The sequence below is a fragment of the Hypomesus nipponensis genome, chromosome 22 (genome assembly GCF_054491055.1).
Source record: "Hypomesus nipponensis isolate SF chromosome 22, ASM5449105v1, whole genome shotgun sequence".
Taxonomy (NCBI): domain Eukaryota; kingdom Metazoa; phylum Chordata; class Actinopteri; order Osmeriformes; family Osmeridae; genus Hypomesus; species Hypomesus nipponensis.
In genome coordinates this window covers 4552749-4580711 of record NC_140382.1, presented here as the reverse complement: position 1 = coordinate 4580711, position 27963 = coordinate 4552749, and the positions used below count along the sequence as shown (strand labels likewise).

At 49.6% G+C, this 27963-nt stretch overlaps 1 protein-coding gene across 2 annotated transcripts; it reads left to right on the top strand.

The window, feature by feature from the left end:
- The first annotated feature begins 13 nt into the window (after positions 1–13).
- LOC146236051 (sarcoplasmic/endoplasmic reticulum calcium ATPase 2a) lies at positions 14–27938 on the top strand. 2 transcript variants are annotated; one of them, XM_084686251.1, is made up of 22 exons: positions 14–642; positions 1002–1019; positions 1136–1218; positions 2978–3082; positions 6729–6867; positions 12509–12589; positions 13538–13623; positions 13918–14215; positions 14588–14754; positions 19829–19917; positions 20616–20718; positions 20842–20973; positions 21184–21303; positions 21553–21771; positions 22010–22345; positions 22580–22800; positions 22891–23093; positions 23380–23465; positions 23605–23738; positions 23999–24116; positions 24263–24383; positions 27108–27938. In XM_084686251.1, the coding sequence occupies exons 1-22, from the start codon at positions 525–527 to the stop codon at positions 27119–27121; spliced, it is 2991 nt and encodes a 996-aa protein (XP_084542377.1). In that variant the 5' UTR covers positions 14–524; the 3' UTR covers positions 27122–27938. The 2 variants fall into 2 exon arrangements, with proteins under 2 accessions (XP_084542377.1, XP_084542376.1); XM_084686250.1 differs by lacking the exon at positions 27108–27938 and having other exon boundaries at positions 24263–26026.
- The last annotated feature ends 25 nt before the right edge of the window (positions 27939–27963 follow it).

Below are 27963 nucleotides of genomic sequence, written 5' to 3'. Positions count from 1 at the left end.
TCGGAGCACGCGAGAGGTGCAGCGGAGACTTGCGATTGGTGCTGATGATGAGAGTAGTGAATCCGCAGCATACCGGGCAGACGACGGATTTGACCGTGGACATTCAGAGACGTTACTTTTAAGACCTGTCGCTTAGCTAAATGCCTCGGCAATTTTCAGGGAATATATACAGAAAATAACTATCATGAACAATGCAGCTGTTATGAAGGTGATATGAATTTATTGTGTTTGTTGTAGACCTAGTGGAGCGTTACAACCTGCGAAGTCAAGGGGTAAGGGAAACGTATCGAAATAGTGGTAGCTAGCGTATCGTTCTACCGGCACGGACACGCTTCTTGACACCCAGCCTTTGAACACTTAGAAGAGGGAGAGTTCTTGGTCCACGATAATACCTTAAGTATTTTCCAACTTAGTTTTAGGAGAGAATCAACGGTAAAACCGTAATAGTTAATCCAAACAGCCGTGGTTGGTAGTAAGATTTAGAGCTACTGTAGCTAGCCGTGTCGCCAAGTGGCCGTTTCACCATGGACAACGCACACACAAAGACAGTGGAAGAAGTTTACAGTAACTTCAACGTAAATGAAAGCACCGGTCTAGGCTTAGACCAGGTAAAGAAACAACGGGAAAAATGGGGACCAAACGGTAAGTTACATTGTATAGAATAAATGCATTACTATACAATCGGCGTCAAGCTAGTTAGCTTGCTGCTAGCGGTTCGTTTAACTCTGTAACGTTAGCTAATCCGTCACTGCATGAGTCAGAAAAAAATGGTGCTCTGACGTCACTAAATTACATGTTGAAAAACTTAATTCAAATGTTTAACGTATCCTGGTAGGGGAAATGCTGTCTGAAATAACAGTATAATAATCTGATATGTTAAAGAATGGTACATTTAGACAATTCCTTCTTGAATGAATGTCACAGAAGCTCCAGAAACCCATGTGTAATGTGTCGCTTGTCTTTCCCCATATCCGGTTTGGTGTCGTGTGGATGAACCACAGAATTGCCGGCTGAGGAAGGTAGGCGCAAACACTCACTACATGCGTACATCCATACACGTGAGACGTGACCATCGTAAGATTAGTTTATCAAATTATTTTTTAATGTATTCAAATTCTGAATTTGTCCCTACTAGGTAAATCTCTTTGGGAGCTGGTAGTTGAACAGTTTGAAGATCTACTTGTGAGGATACTTCTTCTTGCTGCCTGCATATCCTTTGTAAGTACATAGACACTGCTGAAAACATTGGTGTCTAGCACCAAGTAACATGTTCGTGTCACCTTTCAAATCAGAGCCCGTGTACCTCTGTGACCAAAAGGTGTTCTCAGTCAGACAGGTGTGTGTGTTGTATACTTTGGGAAAGATTCAGCACTCGCCTACATTTAATCAGGAATGCTTTCCAGCAGGAGAGTAAGATGCCCAGAATATGTCCGGTGACATAACACAGAAGCTTATGAAAAGGAACATTCTCTGTCAGACTGTCTGAGTGTTTAGGCACGACACTTGTAAATGGTACGTTTCCACTGTTGTGACAAATTACTTGTCTGCAATCATGTTGAAGTTCATCTAAAAATCCCACATCCTTGCTTGAGGCCCTGGTGACAGAAACAGTCTTGATTTCACAGTAAATGCAATTAAGGGGATACAATTCAATACCAATAATTGTATTTAACTGAATCTATGAAAATCTACCACTAGAAATGTGAGTATAAGACAGCTGTCTCCTTCAAAGTTGAGGGCTTTTATAGAGTGTGTGGCTGTCGGAGAGACAGAAACAGTTAGTCTTGATTGTTGCCCGACTTTTATACCCGAGTATCTTGGAGTATGCCTCTTCGCATGTATCAATTGCAGACGCTCGCAAAAGACATGAGCGTCAAGACCAAAGTTGCGATATCTCTGTTTCCATCTTGACGAGCGAGGTGTGACAGATCCCCTGGCAGTGTTGAGCTCTGTTCTCTCTACCGCCGCGTCCACCTGGAAGCTTTGGCCTGGGGCCATCTGGCTGAGCAGCACTACCCAGGCAGGGACATGCTAATGATGTGTCAGGGATGGTCTGGCCTGCTTGTGAGCCACTGGCAGGAGTACGCGCTCCATTCACAACTCCCACAGATACTCATGCGGCCCTTTTTTTTTTTTTTTTTTTTTTTACTATTGGTTTTTCAGTTTGATCAGCTGTTCTCCAATGGATCATGGGGGGGGGATGTGTCTCATTCAATGAGAACCTTCTCCCGCTCGCGTCCTTCTAAAGCCGACATGAAGGCATGTTCTCCGTGTGGTGTCAACTGACTCGGGACAGAGCACTGCAGTTATGGTCGAGTGAGACATGTAATAAACCACAATATTCTGGTGGCCCTACTCTACAGTTCCTTACACTTATTGGTCCTGGTATGGAGGGATGAGTCGATTTGTGTCGTTTCTACCGCAAATGGGTGTCATGTCACATTGACAGTTTTGTCGCCAGAGTGCCGGACAAGCTCTTGACGGGGGCTCTGAAGTGGCGAGGTTGTGAGCTCTGTGGGCGCCCTAAAGTGGCTCTTCTGTCGCTGCGAGCATAGAACAGAGACATTCAAACCAAATGGGACTGCACAGGGATATATTTAGCCTTCGACGAGAGAAGTGGTCAATGTTGCCCCGTTTGCTCACAAGCCACTATGGCCTCGCTGATTCACTTATATTGAATTTTTGCGTGTAATTGCGGCCCAGTGTGTGTGAAATCTCCAGCTTGCTGCTTCATGCGTCATTACAAGGGTCTAAAATGCTTGGGCCTTATCAGACTGATGAATACATAACATAGCGTAGCCATTGGAACTGGAGTGGTTGAAATGCCTGTCACCTACATTAGGGGCTTGAATGGAGGACCGACCCCTCCCCCCTCCTCCTCCCCGGGTACTGGACATGCCGGTATAGGCTACGTCTGAAGCGGTTGAGAATGTGTTTTAATCATCCTGCTTGTTTGTTTGTTTTTGTCCCTCCAAAGGTGCTGGCCTGGTTTGAAGAGGGAGAGGAGACCATTACAGCCTTCGTGGAGCCTTTTGTCATCTTGCTGATTCTCATAGCCAACGCCATCGTTGGTGTCTGGCAGGTAAGCACATCTGTCACAGCGCTGCGTGGCGCTTGAATCCGATACATTGTTCAACATGTAGACCATTTCTGTAGGTTTGTGGTGTTGTTTTCTGCCTTTCTTGAAAAGGTCAGACCGTAATTTCAGACATACAGGCTGTTATGCACTCAGTTGGCTAGTGGTTACCAATAAACTGACTATAAAAAGAAATCATGGTTGGGAAGAATCTCAATGGACTTGATGTACAATTTTTTTTTTCTTCTGCTCACTAATGCTTATTCCCTGGAACTGATCGATGGTTGTTCGTTGGCAGCTTTCTGGCCAGTTACATGCCTGCTAGCCTAACAAACCCAATGAAACCTTAGGGAGTAAACAACAAACAAGAAGACGGCTAAATATAGAATACTCTTGTACAGTAGCTGAGCCGGGGGGTCAATCTATTCTTTTCAGTCATGATCTGCTGCGGCGGGAAAGTGTATTTTGTACAAAGTTCAAAAGGAGAAAGAGCCTTTTCTGGATAAGTATTATCAATCCAAATAGTGCACGGCACTCAAAGAAAGTGGATTTCGTTTTGATTGAAATCATTGAGACCCATGGCAATATCAAAGGCAAGATTCGTTGTCGTTTTATTGCTGCTCCATCCTTGTTGCCAGTTCTCTAGCTGTCAGCACATGGCCAATGACACAGATCATCTGACCGTGAGCGGGACCCTCCGCTAACATAGTGACCCACGGCAAGCCAACCACCGCTTTAAGTGAATTTCTCCCGCTCAACAAAGGACTAAATGTCCTGATTTAAGCACTGCAACAACAATTCTATAGAATACTATGTCGTTTGGGCGTTCTCGAGTCACCCCACTGCTCACGAGACGATCACAATTCCAGAACTTTCTGTGTGGAGACGTTCTCATTGTGGTCTCTGTCCACCTACACGACACTGCAGTACAACTGGCTCTAAATACATGGAAAGGATGATCGTTTATCGAAAGGAATCAGTTCATCCACGGTCCCCCCCTTTTATACCGCCAGGTATTATCCTGCAGAGGTGGTACATCCCTTTCCCCCATTAACTCTCATGAGCCTCGTTACATTTTCAACGTGTCTAGACCAAGGGAGGGAGTCCACAGATTCAGGACAGGTGCGTCAGGGACGTATCGGTGTCTAATGAGCTCAGTGGCTTAGCTCCCTCACTGCAGCCCTCGCTGTGGTCTCCATAGCAGGCTGGTGCCATCGATAGCATGGTTAAGTCCCGCTGAGGCATGAGTCGGCGAATAATCCGAAAGACGCGCTCTCACGGTGACAAAGCGTTTCTGGGGACAAAACAGTTGCATGGGAGTACAGTGCATTTCAATTTAAGATGGGACCATTGTGTGTTCTTAGCAAATGGCGTATTATAACTGTAACTTTGCACTTGGTCTTTAGTGTCAGATGCATAAGAAGTTTTGACTTAGTTGAAGGTGTCAACTGTCTCAAAGTGAAAACAAGGAAGTACTTGTGAAAGTAAGTTTCTTTTGGAGTTCAACAAAAAGGAGAGTAGGCTATTTATAGTTGTGTGTGTGTGTGTGTGTGTGCGCATGAACCTCAAGAACGAGATAACCATCTGAATCCAGGCTAAGGATAGAGTTGTAACATCCCACTGGAGCCTTCGAGGCAGAGAGAGAAAAGAGAGGGAGGGGAAACTATTTTCCTCACAGCCTTCCTTTGTCACCCCGAAACCCTCGTCCCACTTTCTCTTCCCTTGTCTGATTTTATTTGGGTTTCCATTCACTGCCCTCCACTACCAGCCTGAGAACCCCCCCCCCCCCCCCCCGCCGTAGTCTCTGACCTGTCCCTTAACTCTTAACCAGCTAGGTCCTTCTATGGGTAAAACAGGAAATGTAATAAACAGTCACAAATCAGATGCCCCAGAATGGTGTCTGTGTGTATCGGATGGTCTCTCTGCATGTCGGCCTGTTTTTTTTTCCCCCATCCTCTTGTTTCTTTTGGTTATGCTTACCTCTTTCCATTTAAGGCCTAGTCCTGCCCCAAGGTGTTACAATGGCAGGTAGAGATCGATTGGTGCCCTGATGCCAGGCAAGCGAGGTGTCAGAGGCCCTCAGCTTCATCACATGGCCGTCTCCTCCAATCAGCGGCGGGAGCCAGGGCAGGCCGAGCGCCATGTCCCTGCAGCGGGTCCACCCCGCTGCCCAGCACAGGGGACTCGCGGTGCAAGCCCGGTAGAATACGCCACCAGAGTTAGAGGGCCGCAAAGAGAGGCTGGTGCATAACGCTGGAGCGTCTCTCCGCCTCTGTGTGAGAGACTTAAGGGCTGGCTGGGTTGGGGGAAGGAGGGAGGGCAGCTGTAGTCGGATGGTCGTGCTGGTAGTGTCTCCTCAACACGGTTGTTGCTAGGGGTTAACGTTTTCCAGTAAGCTCCTGTGCTGTCCGTTGCCAGGTAGGCAGTTTAGCAAAGACTTGGCCTAGTTGTCATGGAGATGTCTTGAAGTTTTGACGTTGGGGGAAACATGCAAATAGAACGTTGTGTTGAGTTGTTGGCCATTTGTCGTCTCTCTTCCTCACCCCCCTACCTTCTGAGGACAGGACTGGGACAGCGAGCCAGCCACTTCCCACGTGTGAGAAATGTTAAGGAGACATTACCCACATTTACAAAGAAAGGCCCCGTCATTGTAATTCACACCGACCGCGCCCCCCCCTCCCCACCAGCCCTCGTTTGCGAACAATCACTTACACAGTCCGCTCAGCCTGTCAGCACACCTCAGAGTACCTTGTGCTTTACGACGCTGCCTGCCTGCCGCCCCAGCCAGGCTGCACTGTCTGCTGGGTTTCCTCCAGGAGGCCCCTCCGGGGTTCGTGTAAAGAGAGGAATCCGCTAACTGTCAACTGCCTTCCCTATTGTATAAGCAAATCAAGTTAGCATGGGCACCACCGACGTATGGTTGAGGAACGCAAACGTTTTAAATGCCAGACATGTATTCAGCCACGTTCAGAGCCAGTAATCCCCCCACCACCACCACCACCTCCTGAAAGCAAAGCAACTGTGCTCTGCCAGCCTGTGATGACTGGGGCCCTGTGGTCATACGGAGGACTGTTCCCCTGCCTGCGTCCCATCCGGTCGCGTGGAATGACTTTGGCCCCGCGTTCATGTTGTTGCTGGGCTACCAGTAACCCCGCCCCCGGGCGGGTGTGTGCCTTTCCCTCCCTGGCCTGGAGGGATCAACCCGGAGAGGCAAAGGTCAGGGGGAAGAGAGCTGGTCACGGTGGGCCGGGCCGGGCCTCAGAATAGGGGGAATGGCAGGGAGATGGACAGATGAGGCCGAGCAGTGAGGACGGCTGGGTGAAGGTTTGGTTTGGAACACTGGGTCCATGATCTGATTGTCCAATGAGACGTCGCCAAGATGTTGCCATAGCAAGAATTCCCAGGGCTGCATGCATGACCCACGAGGACTCTGGGTCCAGGCCTGATCCAGGTCTGATTCAAGTGCAATGGCTGCTGTGTTGGTGTTTATTTGATGTTTGTCATATTTGACGTGTTTAAGAGGGGTAAAAAAAGAAAAGCGCTTTGGGCTCATTGATATTTCAATGAGTTGAGCTGGGATGCACCCTGACACATTGTCCAGTGACGTTAACGCGGTGTGATATTCAATTGGTCCCGCCTCGTCCCTTTCCAGGAGCGGAACGCGGAGAACGCCATCGAGGCTCTGAAGGAGTACGAGCCGGAGATGGGCAAGGTCTACCGCCAGGACCGGAAGAGTGTCCAGAGGATCAAGGCCAGGGACATCGTCCCCGGGGACATTGTGGAGGTGGCTGGTAAGAGACCCGTCCATGCTGAGCTCTTTCAGGGTCCGTCGAGCGCCGTTTTGCCCTTCCTCTCCTTCCTCCCGCTCTCATCTAGACCTCTCTCTTCCTCTCTCCCTCCCTCCTCTACCCTGCCCCTGGCAGTTTGCCTGGGGACATCCTGGTAGTGGTTGGTAGGAGTCAGTGACTAACGATCCCTTCTGCATCATCATCCACTCTATTTGTTGTGAGGCGGTTTGACATTCAAGCCCCTTACCCCCCCCCCCCCCCCTCTCTCTGGACAGGATGCTAATACTCGACCCTGTATGTGACTTGTCAGCCCCCCCCCCCCCCCCCGCCTGGGTGGCCTTTAGCACCAGCACTGCCAGTCTGCCTGGCATGATAGGGTGTGGGAGTCGTCCATACAGATTGGGAACAAGACTTTAATTGGCTTACTCCATCTTCAGTGTACATTGTCGGTCCCCCCACACACAAACACACACACACGCACAACCACGGTCAGGGCACGCTCACATGTAGACAGACAGATGCTCATCTCAACACAGGCTGCTCGTCCCTGACTAATCCACCAGGTGAGTCACCGTTACATAAGATGGAGAGAAGCGAACGGATTAAGAGCGTTATGCAAAATGTATTTCATTGTGTGTTTGTGTCACAGCGTAGGTGAGCGATGCAGAACAAAAGCTGCTGTACTCAGCCAGTAACACCCCCCCCCCCCCCCCCCCCCCCCCCCACCACCTCCCCCACCTGGGCTGACCTCATATTGTCTGCTGTCCTTCCCTCATCCACTCGCTCCTCGCCGAGTATCGTTCGGCTGGTTCAGGAGCGACGCCCGTCCTGTTAACGCTGCTGGAACACGGGAGCTCGAGCCCCACCCCGTGTTCCAGAAGGTGCTCTGCTTGCACAGGCTGCATGCTGAACCGTGTTGCTAAGCGCCGTGGTAGAGCAGCGTCTGGCCTCGCCGGGCCCGTAATCTAACAAGGCCCCGGCCGAGGACTCCTACTCATGCTTGTCAAGAGGTTTAACGGGCTACTGTATACACTATCTGTGTGAGCAGTCTGGCCCTCTTCCTGCGAGCGTACGCTGCGTGTTCTTCTCACCGTGAGCGTTTATAATATTTTGGGTTCAAGCAAGTACATCTTAGCTGTTAAATATGTGAGTACCTTCCCGCTGGTTTGCAAGCAGGCTGTATAGTCTCTGCAGCATGGTGAACTAAACCCCTCTCCTGGGGGGGAAGGGGGGGGGGTTGTCAGAGCTGTTGCTTGTCGCATTGCCACCCCCACTCCCTCCCCCCCTCAATCTCTCTCTCCTTTTTACTGTTTGGATACCGGTGACCTTGGAGGGACCATCCTTCACAGTATGAAAGAAGGCGCTCTCTCTCTTCTCCCCACTTCCACATGATTCATTTGTCAGTTGTTAGTGTGTGTTTGGGAGCTGCCGACGCTAAAAGGATGAGCATCGTCTTCCTTGTCCGGTTCGATGTCTGGCATCCGTGTGCAATGACAGTGCCGTCTCACAGCTGCTGCAACGGCCAAGCTTCTCCTCAGTTCAGGAGTCGCCATTGCACTTTTGACGCGCAAGCAGCCGTAATTGTTTAAACACCCCCTACACCGCCGCGTTCCTGTTTTGCTGCGGCTGTGTTGAATGTAGTGGTGAGGCGCTAACGAGGCATCGAGCTGACCCTCCACGTGACCCTCCCTGCTCGCTCTCTCGGTTTTTTTCTTTTTTTTGCGCCCCTCTTTCATTTTGTTCTTTTCCTCCTGCCTCACCCTCTCTCTCTTTCCTTCCCACCTCCTCGCTTTCTCTTTCCATCATCATTCATCCTGTCAGCCCAGAGGACCCGTGTTTCCGTAATCTGTCCTAAGATCTGTGACGCCAGCTCTCTGATCTGTGGCCAGCGCGCCGCCGACTCCAGCTGACCACTCAAAGCGTCACCCCCCCTCCCTCCCTCCTTTCTCACTTCTCAGTATTCAGCTCTTGACTGGCCAAGAGTCGCTCGGTTGCCACGGGGACGGCCCCGACCATTGCTGCATCAACATCCTGTGTAGAATCAAACAAACAAGCATGGTCTTTATTTGTTGAGTGTGTGTGACCTAGTTTGTGTGTGCGCGCTTGAGCTAACTGGACCATAGCCATGGTTGTCTAGTACCAGGCCAGCATTTCCACGGTGGCGGGGTGAGATCGGGACGCAGCTTAGGGCAGTAAGTCACGATATGTCCAGTGACGGCACACTGTGTTCATGTGGTCCGGGGTGGAGGGAAACCCTGTCCGTCTTCTCTCTCCTCCGCCGCTCTCCACCAACCTCTCTGCTCCGGGGGGCGCTCGGCTCAGTGTCTGGACCCGTGAGTCTCGAGGTCAACGTGCCGGCTCATGAGTGCGGCCCCAGTAGAGTAAACCAAGCGCTCCCCAGACCTCCCAGGGATACTGGACACGGCCCGCTCCCCGTGACCCACAACGGCCCACAACTCGATTCATTATGTAAAGACATTCAGAGGGTCAATGACTGAACTGGACGGAAGTCTACAGTTCTTGTCTATTTGCCTTTTTACTTTTGATAAATGTCACAGATGTCCCTTTCTTGTGCATGTGCGTGTGTGTGTGTGTGCGCGCGCTGGACAGGACCTCCTGTGCCTCCTCCGGCTGATCAGATGAGGTGGCTGGCTGGTCCCTTGCTCCAGCAGCAAGGGACCAGTGTTTAGCTGTGTTCAAGCCTTGCTTAAACACAGCATCCATCAGGCCAGAGGAGTCGGTGACCTTGACAACAGTCGCACACTCGTTGTTTTCCCACTCGCTCTCTGTTTATCCTCTCGATCGGTCCCATGTCCGGTCCCTCTTTTCACAGTGCTCTCCCCTTTTTGTACTCCACTGTTAAACACGGCGCTGAACCCAGTGAGGGCTGTGTGGTGTGCAATAACGCACAGCTTGTACGCCAAGTCATCCATGTGTTTTCCAACCTAAGCTTTGGGTGTGTTTATGCACGGACAAACAGTGGGCGGATGTGTGCAGTACACGTCCTCTTCCTCCCACAGTTACATTTAAGGACGGCCAGCGGTGCTCTTACAGCCACCGTGCTCCCATTGTCAGAGAAAATTGGGTTAGCCTATCTATTCCTGACCCATCTTCTCCAGCCCCAGGTGTCTATCTCCAACATCGCCCTCCTGCGTGGGTGTGGGTGCTGCTCAGGGGCGTTTCTGCGCGACTTTTTATGAAACGGATCCATACGGGATGAGGAAATTAATAAGCTCTTTTTTTTTCTCTCAAAAACTAGGACCCCCCACCACACACATCTCCCTTTTGTGTGTTTTTTTTTTTTTCTCCATCTCTTCCCCATCCATCCTCTGTTCAGTCTTCCTTCGTGGAGACAGATGGAGTTGAATGGCAGCTTGTCTCTGCAGAGGTTTCGACAGCCCTGGGACCCGCAGGGCGCGCCCTCCATCCTCTGTCTGAGCCCATGTGCTCCAGGGGCTGGGGCTACATCGAAATATCCACATCGAGATGGAGATATCTTTAGCCTGTGTTCTGCAACTCTTTTTCACCAAACGTCTCAGAGGAGGGGATCCCTCACCGAATTGCTCTTCCCAAGGTTTCTTAAAATAATTCCCATTGAGGTTTGCTGGGACTTTTTCCTTGTCTTGAAGGGCAGTTATAAGGGCGTATGTAAAGCCCTCGTGACATTGCTTGTTAAAACTTGTACAAATCTCTCTCTATATGTAGATATAAAATGTGTGCACGCACACACACACCATAGTTTTATGCAAAAGTATGGGCACCCCAGGTAAAGATTTCTGTTACCGTGAATAGCTAAGTGAGTAAAAGATGACCTGATTTCCAAAAGGCATAAAGTTAAAGATTTCACATTTCTTTAATATATTTTTTTTGATTACCATCTCAAAATCTTATTTTTTTTGTCAGAGGATCTTTGGTATACTGCCGCGATTTCAGTAGGTGTTGCACTTGGGTGTGCGTACATGTAGGGGCCAGGGAGACGTGCACCCAAACGACCACAGCCACGTGCTGCAGCCGTTCAGCACGCGCACACGTACCTGGTGTGGTGTGTCCTTCAGCCTGGGAGGCCTCCTCTGCTCCGCCAGGTTCAGATGGGAGCCCCTCCCACGCCAACGCACGCACTGGAACCGCTGGAAATAGTTTTCCCATTTTTGGCCTGGCGCTTTGCGCCGGTCTCGTGCAATCTCTCAGCAGCCCGACTCTTGCTCTTCCCTGCGCTCTCAGCCCCTCTCCCTCCCTCTCACCGCCCCTCTCCCTCCCCCCCCCCCCCTCTCCCTTCCTCTCCTCGATCCGCACCACTACACTTCACACTCGTCCACCGCCACTCTTCTCCCCCCGGTTTGTTAGCACTAAAGGGCACTGCGGAGGCCTCCAGGCTCGGTTTACACGTCTGTCAAAACGCTGTCCTCCTCAGAGAGCTTCTCCCGGGGCTTTTCTGGCCTCACGTGTTCGACGACAACAACAACCACGACACAGCCAATCAGCTACTTCCGAGAAGCAGAAGTCCGTGCAAAAGCCCCCCCCTCCCCCCGTCTGACACAAACACCACTTATTACTTTGAACTTCCATATGGGTGAATCCAACCGTTTAACAACTTGTTGTACCCTTGCAACAACAACAACATATCCTCCTCTTCCCTTCACAGCCAGGCCCACCCTATGACACCCTTTCAGCCGTCGCTAATAAATGCCAAGGTTTTTTTTATTTTATAGGCCCTAGTGCCTGTCTCTGTGGTCCAAAGGGTTTGTTTGGAAAAGGAGGATGGGAGGTATTTACATTTGACGTTTGTTTTACTAGCATTTACCAAAGCCCTCTGTTATTGGAAAGAATGAGCGAACCCATCTATTTCCGTCCCGGAACGTGATGCTGGCCCGAGCCTGTAAACGGGGACGTTCATAATTCTGATCAATCGCTTGGCGACTCTGTCTTCCAGAAAGAAGCGACGCGGTCTTTGATTCCTCTCTAGGGCATTGTGAGAGTGGAGTTTTGGATGCCATCGGGTGTGCTGCTCGATGGAGACTGTGAGCATCCTGCGGTCTCTACCTGCCAAGGCAGCGTCAGTGCCTTCGACACTCCCATGAAAGCACTTCTAGGGTGGGATGAAGGTGTCGGGTCTCCCTGCGCATGTCGTTGGCTCGCATCGTTTAATATGAGCTGGAGGCGCCACCGTTCCAGATATTAGTGTGTGTGTGTGTTTACGTTGGGTTCTTATCTTAAAGGTTAGAAGAAGTTGCTCTTGTGGTTAGTGGTAACTGGGTACATTTTTGTACTCGCCGTGATTTATTGTCGCTTGTTTTTCCACAGGTACACTTGCACTTATAGCGGTCCATGTTGTTTAGTTGTAATTTGTTTAACTACATGCTCTTATGGTTCTTTCCTCTGGCACTTATTTTGGTTGTTCACAATATTTGCTTCATGTTTTGGCGACTCGCAATGTTTTGGGGCTATCTCGTTGTTAGTATCAGTGACCTATGCACTTTGTAAAGCTCTCTCTTGGAAGTCGCTTTGGATAAAAGCGTCTGCTAAATGAATACATGTAAGAAATCCTTTTCTCTAATCCTCACACTTTGATTCTCAGAAGCCGTTTCTTATTTTGACGGCTTGTTGTGGTATTGAACCTTTTATTTCCTTTGTTTCCTCTCCACAGTCGGCGATAAAGTTCCTTCAGACATCCGTCTCACCTCCATTAAATCCACAACTCTGAGGGTCGACCAGTCCATTCTGACAGGTGAGAACCACTTTGTCTCTCTCTTTCTTGTCGTCAGTTATCCTGCTCATTTGTTATCATTCAACCGTGTGCAGGGATTACATGTCTCCATTGACATTTCCATATGATGGTTTAGGATACGGTTTCAGCACCAACATGGATTTGGGCAATCGTGTCTTTTATCTTCGTCTCATTTGCATCCGACCTCGTAAAGGCTTATCAGATCCTCGTCTCCCACATCCACCCACCCATCTATCTGTTGTGTGAAACCGGAACGCGGTGTTCCACAAATTTGCGGGGCCGAGATTTCAGCCTTGACGGCTTCCCGCACGCGGCGCGGCGCCCTCATTGAGCAGCCTGCGTTTGTTGGCCGCGTCGACGGCGGGGTGAATGTCCACTGGATGACTCACCTCGGGAAGCTGGATTCCATGTCTTTTTTGTTGTTGTTTTTATTTTTATTTTTCTTCCTGTGACTCACTGGAGCTCTGTGCAAGAAAGGTCGTCAATACTGAATGGAGGGGGGGGGGGTGGTAGGGAGAGGAGGAGGAGAGAAGGATGGGAGGGATTGCTCCAGACGCTGAGAGGATATGGAAGAGGGGGAGGAAGAACGAGTGTGGACGAATAAGCAGCCCTCCCCTCGCCCCTCGTTTTGCTCCGCTGCCTTAATTGGTAGCAGATTCCTTCTGCGGTATTTCTGTATTTCAGCCGTTTTCTCCTCCTCCCATTCATGGCCATGATCTGCCAAAGCCCGGCTTAAGAGAGCGTGGGTATGGGGGAGACACACCTCAGGGTTTTAGTAATTGGCAGCCCTGTCCGGTCAGCTGTGAAGATCTACACGCACACACACACCCTGACCCCCTGTACTGGGAAGGTCAGCCCATTCTCTCCATGTTGTGGCAGCTTTACGATATGTCTGTTTTTCTCCTCCTCCCCCCCCTTTCCTGTCCATCCTCTCTTCTCTCCCTCAAGGAGAGTCTGTGTCCGTGATCAAGCACACCGACCCGGTGCCCGACCCCCGAGCCGTCAACCAGGACAAGAAGAACATGCTCTTCTCTGTGAGTCTGGAAACCACACATTCCTCAACCTCCTCCTCCACCTCTTCCTCCACCGCATCAACCTCCTCCACCTCCTCACTTTCTCAACCTCCTCCTCAATCTTCTCCACCTCCTCAACCCTCTCCACCTCCCTTCTCTCCCTCACCTTTAACCTTGCTTTTGACTTCTCCTTCACTGGGATTGGAGACCTGTGAGCGAACCCACCCCACCCCCCAATGAGCCCATTATACATTTCGCAGTAGGACATGCATCTTTAGCATATTCCCTCATCTCTCTCTCTCTCTCCGCCCTCAGGGTACCAACATTGCAGCGGGCAAAGCGGTGGGCGTGGTGGTGGCCACCGGCGTCAACACGGAGATCGGCAAGATCCGCGACGAGATGGCGGCCACGGAGCAGGAGCGCACGCCGCTGCAGCAGAAGCTGGACGAGTTTGGCGAGCAGCTGTCCAAGGTGATCTCCCTGATCTGCATCGCCGTGTGGATCATCAACATCGGCCACTTCAACGACCCCGTGCACGGGGGCTCCTGGATCCGCGGGGCCGTCTACTACTTCAAGATCGCCGTGGCGCTCGCCGTGGCCGCCATCCCCGAGGGTGAGGCCGGGAGGGTGGGGAGAGAGACTGTGTGTGTGTGTGTGAGAGAGGGGGGAGAGAGAGACTGTATGTGTGAGAGAGACTGTGAGAGAGGGGGGGGGGAGACTGTGTGAGAGAGGGAGGGGGGGGAGAGAGACTGTGTGTGTGTGTGAGAGAGGGGGATAGATGATGGAGATGGATGATGTTGAAATGGGAAGAGCTGATGACATGGGAGGGAACAAGGGAAGAATGGGGCGGGCGGGCGTACAGACGTGGCGTGTGTAAAAGTAGATGGGGGGGGGGGGGGGTCACGTGTCGTCTTCTGTATGTTAACATGGTGCCTGAGGCATCGGTCCACACCCTCTCATCACGGGTCGCCCGTCCCTGCCGCAGGCCTGCCCGCCGTCATCACCACCTGCCTGGCCCTGGGGACGCGCCGCATGGCCAAGAAGAACGCCATCGTCAGGAGCCTGCCCTCCGTGGAGACCCTGGGCTGCACCTCCGTCATCTGCTCCGACAAGACGGGCACGCTGACCACCAACCAGATGTCTGTGTGCAGGGTGAGGACACGGGCGGGGGGCGGGGGGGGGGGGGATCTGCCTAGGGAATGATTTGGTGCACGCTGTACAATATGTGCCTTCACACCTGTGAAGCCTAGGACACACGCTACACATGTGGGCCGTGTGTGTCTGGAAGATTCCGGGAAGTTGGATGTGGCTCTGACCAGGCAGCAGTTGCACGTCTAGAGAAGGCCTGAGAATACAAATGCAAATAGCCAGCTGCTCAATGCAAATGATGTGCAAAACACAGCACCCCACGCACACACGCACACCTTCACCTCCAAGGACCAGCACTCGACACCAACCCTGGCACTGCCTAAGGCTGTCAGAGGACAACTGAGGTGAACCTGCTTATCCACACACACACACACACACACTGTAGGTATGCTAAACAGGGAGACGGGACACCACAGTCTACATCTCCTACTTTTACATGGCCGCTTATTTGAATCTGAATTTGGGAGGCACTGATCCATCGGTGACTTGATTCATTCAATATCTCGCTACGCACCCGAAACCCCTGCAAACCAGTAACTCCCTCTTCCAAGCATCCCAACTCTCGTGGTGGTGCAAGTACTCCAGACGTTTCAGATTTCTAGTTGTGACAGTGTCAAAGCTAAAGGCATCACAAATAACATGTGGATAGAGACCTCCCCGGAGATAAGAATCCTCTTGGATACTGCGCGATCCAGCTCCATCCCCTGAGCTTGCACAAATGACACGCAAGTATTTATGAGCCCCATGCACAAGCACAGATTGCAGGCGACTGTTTCATACCGCGTCTCACCGATGACAACAGAAACTTGTGTGAAGGCAGAGATGCCTCTTTATAGAGACAGTGGTTGGGGGGGGCTTCCCTGTGGCTCACCGTGGAGCGCATAACACACAGGCTCATTTCTTACTGCATGAACATGGGTTTGATTTCTGCACGGGCCATTTCCTCCATGTCATCCCCTCTCTCTTGCTCGCTCTCTCTGCCTTTCCTGCCACTTTCGCTGCCTGTCTAAATTAGGGATGCACCAAATCCAGGATTCGGATTCGGCCGAATATTGGGCTTTTTGACGGAGTTCGGTTTTGGCCGAACTTTAGAATTTTTTTTTCACCGAACCCTACACTTGCACTTCCTGCGCTACGCTGGTGGACATAATGACGCCGCCGTTGATTACGGGAAGGTGTTTACGTAGGTGGACCGTTCAATGCAGTAGGCTGAGAGGAAGTGAAAATGCTACTTGTGAGCAGAAAAGGTGTTGTTTGGCAGTATCTTTTGTCAAAGAAGGCGATTCAAGTCAAGCTGCGTGTTTAATTTGCCGATATATCCTGTGGTGGCAAGGACCTTAACCAATACACAACACATCCGCTGTTAAAACATTTGCGTATAAAACATCCGAAAGAAATTCAAGAAATCAAAAAGGCTAATATTTGAGGATATTGATTGGATCTTGAGATAGGGTAAACAGGAATAGGGTAATTGATCAAAATAGTTTGTCCCACTTGTCTTCCTGTCATGTTGCATATTCTTCTTATTTACTGCTGTGGACGTTGTTTACTTCATTCATGTGTTTACTGTGTTAATGGACTGAGGATGGGAGAAGGATTCGGATTCAACCAAACCCCAAAAATCTGGATTCGGTGCATCCCTAGTCAAATGACATCAAATGGGAATCTACCCTTTTTTGCTAAGGGAGTAGCACTGTTAAACAAGCATCACGGCTTGAGCCGATGAACAACACGGACAATCGTTTGCCTCCTTAACTGTATTTAATAGACTTTTGTGCTTACAGGTTAAAATGTTAGCTTATCCAAATGTATATTGTTTTCTGTCAGTTGTATGATGTAAACAATACGCGCTGAGTATATATATATATATATATATATATATATATATATTTTTTTTTTACACAATACAATACTGAAAGATTTTGGGGGGTGAGAGACATTTGGAAATAAGCTGAAACTCAATGGAACCCAGGTCAATGCATTCGGGCCTCAGCCCATATGGTACGAGCCCTGCCCGGTGAGCCAGATATTAAAACACGTTTTACATAGTGTTTGCCCTTTAAGTGTTATTAAAATGTTATACGGGCTGAGGGTAGACATGCCAGTTAAAGACTGAACACAAGCAAAACCATCAAGAAACGGAATGTTACATAAAGTAATACAAGTGCTTTTATTTGACCTCTCTATTTGTTATTGAATCTGAATTGAATCTACCTTTTTAAAAGGCAATATATTTACATTTATTTGCTCAAGGGCTCCAAGTCGTGAATTGTTTTAACAACTATTGGTATCGACTGCGTTTTTTTATTATTATTTTATTTTTTTACCATCGGTGTCTACCACATTATTTCATATCCAATCACAAGACTTTCCTACACAGCTTCCATTAAGTCACTCAGCGATCCACCATAAAATTCTTGCTTTATCCAGGGAATAGTTCATTTATTTGACAAGGACAAAATACGGGATACAGTCGGAGAAAACCTCTCGGTCTGTCCTTCTCTCTCACTTGAGGAGGCTACTAGCTTGTCCACAAACCAGAAACGGCCAAGTGAGAGGTGGGCCTGAGCCTACATTCAGAAAGCATTGCGTCTGACAACATTTTCTGACTGGGGCTATTTTTATTTCCCCCGATGGAGATGCAGCTCCAGTTGGATTCAAGGTTTCTCTGAGATGCGAGACTAGCAGCGGGAACATTTTATTGTTTTGGTGTATTCACATTGCCTCCTGTAGTATTGGAATGAGTTAAACACCATACATTTAACATTGCCAGCACTTAATTGAGTTGTGTAGCGTTCAGCTTTCGGTTTCTGTTCCCTACTCAAAACTTAGTTCCTATTCCTGATGTCCATGGACAGTTTCATGTCCCCAGACTGTGGAGAATACTTCCGTTTAGGTCCTCCCTCTCTCTCCCTCTCTCTCCCTCTCTCTCTCTCCCTCTCTCTCCCTCTCTCTCCCTCTCTCCCTCTCTCTCTCTCTCTCTCTCTCTCTCCCTCTCTCTCTCTCTGCTGCTCGTCGCATCATCCTGGTATTTGATCATTCCTCCCTTTGTTCTTCTTGCCTCTCCCCCTTTCCTCCCTCTTCTGCTCTGTGGCTTCGCCCTCCACACTGAAGCAGCATGCTGATCTGTATGCAGCAGTCAGTAACTTGCAGTGGTATTGCATAACTGACCTTGTGTTGGATATTTCTCTCGCTCTTTCCCTCGTCTCTTCTCTTCCTTTCCCTCTCACTGTCTGTTGCTCTTTCTCGTTCTTTGTCTCTTCCCCTCGTGTGTCTCCCCTCCCTCTCTCTCTCTCTCCTTTTCTCTGATGAATTGACCCTCAGTCAGTCTCACAGTTAAAGCACAGCAAGATGCAGAACGGCAGAGCCGTTTTGAACTAGATTAGGGAAAACCCGGATCACCCTCCCACTGCCGAACATTTGATGGTTCCGACAAACTGAAATAAGGCTCTTAAATATTTTTCTCCCAATTGTCCGAATCATTCAGCTCATTCTAAAATTAGCCGTCTGAAGCAGCGGGAATGTTTTTCTTAATCCAATCGGGGGGGCTTTGGAAAGGGCGTCCGTGACGTCAAAGTCCTGCGAAGTGCGTCCGTGCCTCAGGAGACCGAGGCGGACCAGATCACTCTGCCTGGGCCTCCGAAGGCCTCTCTCCTCCCCGTTTGTCCTCCCCACCCCGCCGGGTGCCAGAGACGTCCCGTTGAAGTGCGTCTCTGTGTGTGCCTGCCAGCTGTGGAGGGAGGCAGTGACCTCTCTCACACACTTTGGGGGTTTCTCTTCTCTTCCCCCCCCCCCCTGTTCCTCTTAGCACTTGTTCTCTCCTCCCTCTCCTCTTGCCACTCAGTGTAGCCTCCCCTTATACTAAACCAATGCCACCCTTCTCCCCTCCGTCACCGATGGCCCCTCTCCACCGACGCGAACCCCGTTTGGGTTCTGGGTTCATGATGTCACTGGAGGTGTCCGTGTCTTTGCTCTCCCTGCAGCCCCGACTCCAAGCACACTGACGCCGTAGGACGACACGTGCTCCAAGTACACGTTGGCTCTTGGTGGTCCAACGGATTTGTGCTTCTTGTCGCGATTGTCCTCGGCGCTCCCCCTCAAGCGTCTTTTGTATATACGCCAAGGACCACAGTGCAAGGGGCCCGTTTGTCTCTTCCAGGACCACTGTTTAGATTGGACGTCTATGCTGTTGCTGAAGACAAAGTAGTAGTAGCACAATCAATGTAAATTCATGGTTGAAGCATTTACATGTATTCATTTAGCAGACGCTTTTATCCAAAGCGACTTCCAAGAGAGAGCTTTACAAAGCGCATAGGTCACTGATAATAACAACAAAATAGCCCCAAAGCATTGCGGGTAGCCGCACTGTTAAAATTTTTTATATATATATATATATATATATCTCAAATTCAATTGGTCTTAGTCACGATAATCCCACGCCCTCAGCCCCTGACATAAATGGAATGGCTCTAGACCAGCTAAAGCCACATTGCCACCACAAGTCCCCAAACGTGTATTCCCCAGAACTACTACTTTTCATGGAGGTCGACAGCTCTAGATAAAATCTCTGGCATGTTAAGCGAGTAAAACATGTTTCACACTGCAAAATGAATATATTCATTCGTTCCCAGAATGAGATTTTGGTTGAAATACTCATGCTACTGCAAGTACCCAATCAACCTGAAATGTTTATTGCCGCAAGGCCGGTCCCAAAAGTTCTATCCACAGAGCTAGGACTTATTGGTTCCTGCTGTTTGGAAAACGGTGAAGACCTCCATTTCCCTCAAAATGGTGTTACATCAAAATGTTCATCCCAGCAACAATTCACTCCCCACGTTGTTCAACTGCCTTTAACATTGATAGTAGTCCAGTTATGGATCTGCTGTGATTCCAGATCCTGTAGTGCACTCTGCTGGTTGGTAGGATGCACTGCAGCAGTCAGTCTGATTGGTATTGTGTAATAGAGATTCAGTCACAGTTATATTAGCATCTGTTTGTCTTCTGGTCCTCTAGACAAGGAGAGCCACACAACTAGGGTTTCATCTTTTGTTGACTGTGTGTCTGTGTGCGTCTCTAGATGTTCATCCTTGACAGTGCTGAGGGAGAGAAGTGCTCCCTGAAGGAGTTCACCATCTCTGGCTCCACCTACGCCCCAGAAGGAGAAGTGTGAGTACTCTACTCAGCCCCCCCCCCACCCCCCCATCAACACAGCTGATTGGCTCATCTAATGTGGACTGGAACCAAATGCGACACGACTTGCATGTAACAATGGGCCGTGAGTTTTAGTACCCATACATCATGCTGACCCATACAGCTAATCAACCTGACGATATACATGCAGTGCAATGCTATATCTACATGCAGTGCTAATATAGCATTGCATGTAGATATAGCACTGCATTGTAGATATAGCATTGGATGTAGATATAGCCTATAGCTACATGCAGTGCTATATCTATGTGCAGTGCTATATCTACATGCAGTGCTATATCTACATGCAGTGCTATATCTACACGCAGTGCTATATCTACACGCAGTGCTATATCTACACGCAGTGCTATAGCTACACGCAGTGCTATAGCTACACGCAGTGCTATAGCTACACGCAGTGCTATAGCTACACGCAGTGCTATAGCTACACGCAGTGCTATAGCTACACGCAGTGCTATATCTACACGCAGTGCTATATCTACACGCAGTGCTATAGCTACACGCAGTGCTATAGCTACACGCAGTGCTTTAGCTACATGCAGTGCTATATGTACATGCAGTGCTATATGTACATGCAGTGCTATACATGTTCCTCCACACTGCTCTGGCTCCTTGCTGAGTCAGACTCTCTGACTCCTCTCCACTGGCTTCAGGTCCCACAATGGCAAGACAGTCAAGTGTTCCCAGTACGACGGCCTGGTGGAGCTGGCCTCCATCTGCGCCCTCTGCAACGACTCCTCGCTGGACTTCAACGAGGTCAGCGACCCATCCAGTTGTTGTATCAAAACATTTCGTTTCTCGTCTTGTATGTTGAGTTTGCTGACCAGACATGGTTACAGCATACTTACGTGTGTGTGTGCGCGCGCGCTCCCCTTCCAGACCAAAGGTGTGTTTGAGAAGGTGGGCGAGGCCACAGAGACGGCCCTCACCTGTCTGGTGGAGAAGATGAACGTGTTTGACACGGACGTCAGCGGCCTGTCCAAGATCGAGAGGGCCAACGCCTGCAACTCTGTAAGTCACCACTGTTTGTTCACTCAGCACTGATACTGGAGCTTCAGTTTCCCCTCTCCCGGTCTACCGTCCTCTGCTATCCATAACAGTAATACGTCCTAATGACAATGACATGTATAAACAGCACTGTACCCAGTGTCATTGTTGCCTGGTTCACGGTGAACGTTGACGGGTGTACCGTGTTCATGGTGGCCTCTGTGCGTCCACCAGATGATCAAGCAGCTGATGAAGAAGGAGTTCACCTTGGAGTTCTCCCGGGACAGGAAGTCTATGTCCGTGTACTGCACCCCCAACAAGGCTCGCTCCTCCATCGGCAAGATGTTCGTCAAGGTAAAGCCACACCTCTTCCTCCACAGTGTGGCTGGAGTTGTGTGTGTGTGTGTGGATGGATGGGTGTCTGCAGTGTGTTTTCAGTGAGTATTTGGCTTTTCGTTTTTGTGGACGTGTGCATGGCTCGATGTTTAAACCTCGCGCAACGAACCTGCCGTCGAGTTTTCCCCCACAAGGCCGTTTGTTTCGTCTCAGGAAGTAGTCATCCACCGTTGACACGGCCTCACGTGTTTACATCTCCTCCACCAGGGAGCGCCGGAGGGCGTGATCGACAGGTGCACGCACGTGCGCGTGGGCGGGAGCAAGGTGCCGCTGACGGCGGGCATCAAGGAGAAGGTGCTGTCTGTGATCCGGGAGTACGGGACGGGGCGGGACACCCTGCGCTGCCTGGCGCTCGCCACCAAAGACAACCCCGTGAGCAAGGAGGACATGGTCCTGGAGGACTCTGCTCGCTTCATCAACTACGAGGTGAGGGACGAGGGGGAAGAGGAGGGGGAGAGAGGGATTGAGAGGGATTGAGAGGGGAAAAGATGATTCGGAGGGAGAGACGCATGTGGTGGGAGAGAGTAGGAGAGGAGGGATGGAGTTGAGCAGCGCCTGGTAGGATGAAGGAGAAAAGGTCTGACCCGTCGCTCCTCGACTAGCGGTGAAATACGTTTTACGCAAGATGGTGTTTTTGGCAGTTTCTCACGTGTGTGTGTGTCAGAGGGACCTCACGTTCGTGGGCTGCGTGGGCATGCTGGACCCGCCCCGGGCCGAGGTGGCGGCCTCCATCAAGCTGTGCCGCCTGGCCGGCATCCGGGTCATCATGATCACCGGGGACAACAAGGGCACGGCCGTCGCCATCTGCCGCCGCATCGGCATCTTCTCCGAGAGCGACGACATCTCCAGCATGGCCTTCACGGGGCGCGAGTTTGACGACCTGTCGCCCGCCGCCCAGCGGGACGCCGTGATCAACGCCCGCTGCTTTGCCCGCGTTGAGCCCTCGCACAAGTCCAAGATCGTCGAGTTCCTGCAGTCGATGGACGAGATCACGGCGATGGTGAGGGAAGCAAAGGGCGACGCTCGATCCAAATGGCTGTGTGTTGGTGTTGAACCGAAGCGTTACCTTAGCTCTACTCTGCTTCAGGCTAAATTGGACGCTGTGGTTAAAATGTAGTGAAAAACGACACTGCTACTGGAGTAGAAGACCCTACGAAGCTCCAAAAGTGAGATTCCTGGTGTGTTTTGGGAAACATGAGTCAAAGAAAGCCTCTTTCTCCCCCCTCCCCCCCAGACCGGCGACGGGGTGAACGATGCGCCCGCCCTCAAGAAGGCGGAGATCGGCATCGCCATGGGCTCCGGCACGGCGGTGGCCAAGTCGGCGTCCGAGATGGTGCTCGCCGACGACAACTTCTCCACCATCGTGGCGGCGGTGGAGGAGGGCCGGGCCATCTACAACAACATGAAGCAGTTCATCCGCTACCTCATCTCCTCCAACGTGGGCGAAGTCGTCTGGTGAGGAGAGCCACGTCCCCACACACGCACGCGCGCTTTCATGCACTCGCACACACTCCCTAACACGGCGCCTTCTCCTCCATCCTCCAGCATCTTCCTGACCGCCGCCCTGGGCTTCCCCGAGGCGCTGATCCCCGTCCAGCTGCTGTGGGTCAACCTGGTGACGGACGGCCTGCCCGCCACCGCCCTGGGCTTCAACCCCCCCGACCTGGACATCATGACCAAGCCCCCACGCAACGCCCGCGAGCCCCTCATCTCCGGCTGGCTGTTCTTCAGATACCTGGCCATCGGATGTGAGTCGGGGCCCTCCTGGCTGGAGCGCCAAAAAACCCATTGGCCCTGTACAGCATCCGACGTTTTGTTGGTTGGAGAGCGGGTGCTTGTGTGTGTGTGTGTGTGTGTGTGTGTGTGTGTGTGTGTGTGTGTGTGTGTGTGTGTGTGTGTGTGTGTGTGTGTGTGTGTGTGTGTGTGTGTGTGTGTGTGTGTGTGTGTGTGTGTGTGTGTGTGTGTGTGTGTGTGTGTGTGTGTGTGTGTGTGTGTGTGTGTGTGTGTGTGTTCTGACCCATGTGTGTGTTCCAGGCTATGTGGGAGCTGGCACAGTGGGAGCAGCTGCATGGTGGTTTGTTGCTGCTGAGGATGGACCTAGGATCACCTTCTACCAACTGGTACGACACACACACACTAACGCCCTCCTCGCTGCTTATCTCACACACCCACACACTAACTGTCCTCTCTGCGTGTATGTGTCTCTCGTACATATTCATGTCTACATCTTCTCATACTGCCCCCTCCTCCCCGCTCCAGAGCCACTTCCTCCAGTGTGGTCCAGACAACCCAGAGTTCCAGGGTCTGGACTGCCACGTGTTCGAGTCCCCCTACCCCATGACCATGGCCCTGTCTGTGCTCGTCACCATTGAGATGTGCAACGCCCTCAACAGGTACCGTGCCCTCTCACTGCTCCTTCAGCAGCCCAACACCTGCTGCAGTTCAATTGTAGGCCAATCAAAGGAGGGGATGTTTTATTTTTGTTGCTAAAAGTTAGTCATCTTTCCGACAATGTGTGGTGTTGGTGTTTACCCTTGCACTATCTCATGCGCTCTGTCTCTCTCTTTCTGTCTGTCTCTCTCTGTCTCTGTGTCTCTGTCTTTGTCTCTCTCTCTGTCTTTGTCTCTCTGTCTGTGTCCACCCCTCCCTCCAGTGTGTCAGAGAACCAGTCCCTGGTGCGTATGCCCCCCTGGGAGAACGTGTGGCTCCTGGGGGCCATCTGCCTCTCCATGTCCCTCCACTTCCTCATCCTCTACGTGGAGCCGCTGCCGGTGAGTACCTCCGTCACATCACTCAACTTACCTGACTGTGGAGAAACGTCCTCAGGAAACGTTCTCCAGGAAAGATGTGTGTGGCCTGTAGTTGTCGAGCCGCTTTGCCCTAACCCGTGTCCTCCCTGTCCCCTCCCCTCTCCCAGATCATCTTCCAGATCACCCCTCTGAACCTCACCCAGTGGCTGATGGTACTGAAGATCTCCCTGCCCGTCATCCTGCTGGACGAGCTGCTCAAGTTTGCCGCCCGCAACTACCTGGAGCCGGGTAAAGATCTGGAGAAGCCAGCCGCCACCCGAGGCTGCTCCCTCTCTGCATGCACTGAAGGCATCTCCTGGCCCTTCGTGGCCCTGTCTATACCCCTGGTCCTGTGGATCTACAGCACCGACACTAACATGGCCGACATGTTCTGGTCCTGACTGACTTGAGCACACCCCCTTCCTCCCACCAACCCACTTGCTCCAATCCCCACCACCCCCTCACCACCCTGCTCCCGTGTGTGAGTAGCTAGTGTGTGCGTTTTGTTTAGAACTAGCGCGTGTGCCTGTGTGCCTGCCTGTGTGTGTGCACGAGAAGGACCAAATTGTAACACACAACGATACCTAACGAATAATATAAAACCAACACAAAAAAAGTAACAAATCAAAAAAGTATTTTGTAGAAGTTTTCGCCGACGGGTGAGGCTTTAACAAGTGTGTAGACAGGCGATTGTTTTTGGTCGGCTTTTCTGCTGGTTTGGAACGGAAAATACTGTTGTTACCTTGTTTCGGTTCATCTTCATTTGTTTGTGCTAGTTGCCTTTTTAAATTTGTGATTTTTTTTTATGATTTGGGATCAATATTTTCATCTCAATTCACTACAGTACAAATAATCGATTCCTGGATTTGTCTGCTCTTCCCGTTATGAGTATTCTAATTTAAAAACAAAGGTCCATTGACCTGTACAGAGATTTAACACTATTTTATGCAACTGTTCTGTTTTGTTTCTGTATCATCGCTTGTAAAACTGTTGAACCACAGATGCTTAGTGGTTACCGTTGTCTTCAGCAGACCTGAGTTCAAATACTATTTGAAAGGATTTTTAATACTTCATCTGTGCTTGACTAGGCTTGTCTGTATCAATGGAACCTGTGGCCTGGTCTGAAAAATTCCAATCACACCCATCCCGACCCCCTTGGCAGATGAAATATGACCCCCAAAAAATCCTTTAAAATACTATTGGACCCCCAAGTCTGGTTGTCGGTATGAATTCGGAACTCTTTCAGAGCCAATGGACAAGCAACGTGCGGCACCCAATAGGATTACAGGAAAAGGTCTCGAGGAGTCTTTTTTTTTTTTTTTTTTTTTTTTTTTTACGAGAAATGAGAAATGACCAATGAAATATCTGAACGGAAAGATGCATGTTCTGTGACTTTGCATGATCTGTATGTGGTATTCTCATAAATGTTTTCATTTTGTGTCTGTCTAATCATCATTAATGTAAACAAAATAATAATAACCTTCAGGAATTTATTTTGTATTATGTATGCTTCAGTTGATGATTTTAAAATCTGGTTTTTCTGCACTAGGCAGAGCACAGCTACCTCAGTACGAGCCATCATGCTCCCCTCTCGATGCTAATCCCCCCTCCCGCGCACACACAGATTGCTTTCCATGGTCCCATCCAGTTGTTAGTCATCATAACTCGCTCGATTAACACTTGAGGTGTGCCGCTATTTGCTTGTGCAGATAAAGACCAAAACACAATAGCCCCCTCATCTTATGGAGTTTTACTTCTATTTTGCCATTGACACTCAGTAACTTGTTGTTTGCTAGGAAGGATTGGGTTGGGCTGGGTATACGAGACACAGTGCCCTCTTTACTTAACTCAAAGGACCATACATATGAAATAAATAAATATTAAACAACTAACATCATTGACTCAAATTGGCATTGAGATCTCAAACGTTTGGTAGTTTTTCCTCTTTTTTTCCTATTGTTTTTTTTTTATATATACATCAAAGAAAAATACACTCATGAACACCTTTTGACTTAAGTGGTTTTTGTGTTCATTTCTCCAGGACTTAGAAGTGACTAATTTCATTTCACGCAGTGGTTTTGTATGTTAAATATATATTTGAACATTATAGATATTGTACAGGGGACAAAGAATGTTGATCTGCCACTGTGGGACATTAACAGGTATGGGGGTAGATGGCAGTATCTGGGGTATTTTTTTCATTACTTCGGCAAGTGTGCTTGTATAAAGATCTGTACATTTCTACTGCTTTTAGTTGGACAGCATATTTGTTGGTTAGGAGTCCATACCAGCACACTCATCCTGGTCTGCTAAACAAGTTCATTTTGCTCAACAATTCACTGGGTGTGCACGTGCTTCAATATAAAGCATGTGTTTAGGTAGATGCTTGGATTTGCACTGTGTGTGTGTGTGTGTGTGTGTGTGTGTGTGTGTGGTCTTAACTGTGTGTGTTTCTCCTCCAATGCCTTCCACCGGTTCCACTATCACGAGTGAGTATATCCTTCCTCCTGTCACACACTGCTCAGCCCACAAATCACCTTGCACCAGTACACCCAGGGGAAAACTCCGGAAGAAAGGATTCGGCTTCTTTTTTTCAAATTATTTTATTACCCTGCATCAATTGGCCTGTCCTTCACGAAGGTCATTTCAAATGGTGAAAGTGTGGTCTCCATTAACAGTTTCCACCAGTGCAAACACATTGTTCTGTTCTTTGGACCTAGATGTTACTTTGAACTCTGGAGGGTGTGGTGGTGCTTCAGTTTAGTTTTAGCATCACTTTTCTGACTTCACCAAAAGCACCCTTCGCTTCAACCCCCCCGCTCACCACACTTAGAAAACAGTTAAGCACTTTCACACCCGTTGAGCTGCATGGACGTTACAGTTTTCTTTGAAAAGTAATTTTATAGAGGAAAGTTCCTGTCACGGTTTTGTGCTGACATCTCATTCTCATACAAGTTCTTTCTTTTTCAACAGGTTGGACCTTGTAGACTCGACCAGTCTCTTTTAGTTTAGTTAGCATAGCAGCTGCTGAGGCTAGGGTAGTACTGTCTGTTCGCATGGGTGCTCAGTGTAGCAGCACACCTCACCAGTCCTGTACCGGACAGTATGTAACCAGGGCAACAGCAGAGGCGCGACACAAATATATCAATTATGTAGGGAGACGAGAACAACCCTGATATTCTGATTTTACCGTTTAGATTCAGGTGTACAGGGAAGCTCTTCCATGTCCCTAATGAGAACTCCAGCCACTTCAAAAGAACACATACTTGGTCAAGTATCACCGTTTTATATTTATGCACATTACATGGTAGTGCATGCCCTCCAGCGGTAGCCATGACATTTATATTTCTGTAGTCAAGTATTATTGTACAATTCTCAACACCTCTCCTCAGCGGTGGCAATTCACATAATGGTATTTAATAACCGGATGAACGTTTTGGAGACTTAACACAATGTTGGACCAGTATCAGAAGTGTCATTGTGTAACCTCTAACTTAAAAGGACTATACAAATGGCGAAAAATGACTTAACAATTCCCTCATCAGTGATCTGCCAACAGTGTTGTGTTCTGTATCGCTTTAAATGAGAGTTCTCCTTTTACGTCTTTCTCTGCAATATGATGTAAGTTGTTAATCAACGACAACAAAACTGTGATCTGCCGAGAGAAGTGAGTGGGTTAGATTCCAACCAGAACAACACGAACATCTGTATATAAGAATTATTATAATCTGCACCTGATGATTGTAAATGGCATTCCTGTATTGTGGTTTCAGGTAAATAAACCCAACAAATTACAACAAATAACTTTTTTACTGGTATTTATTTCTGC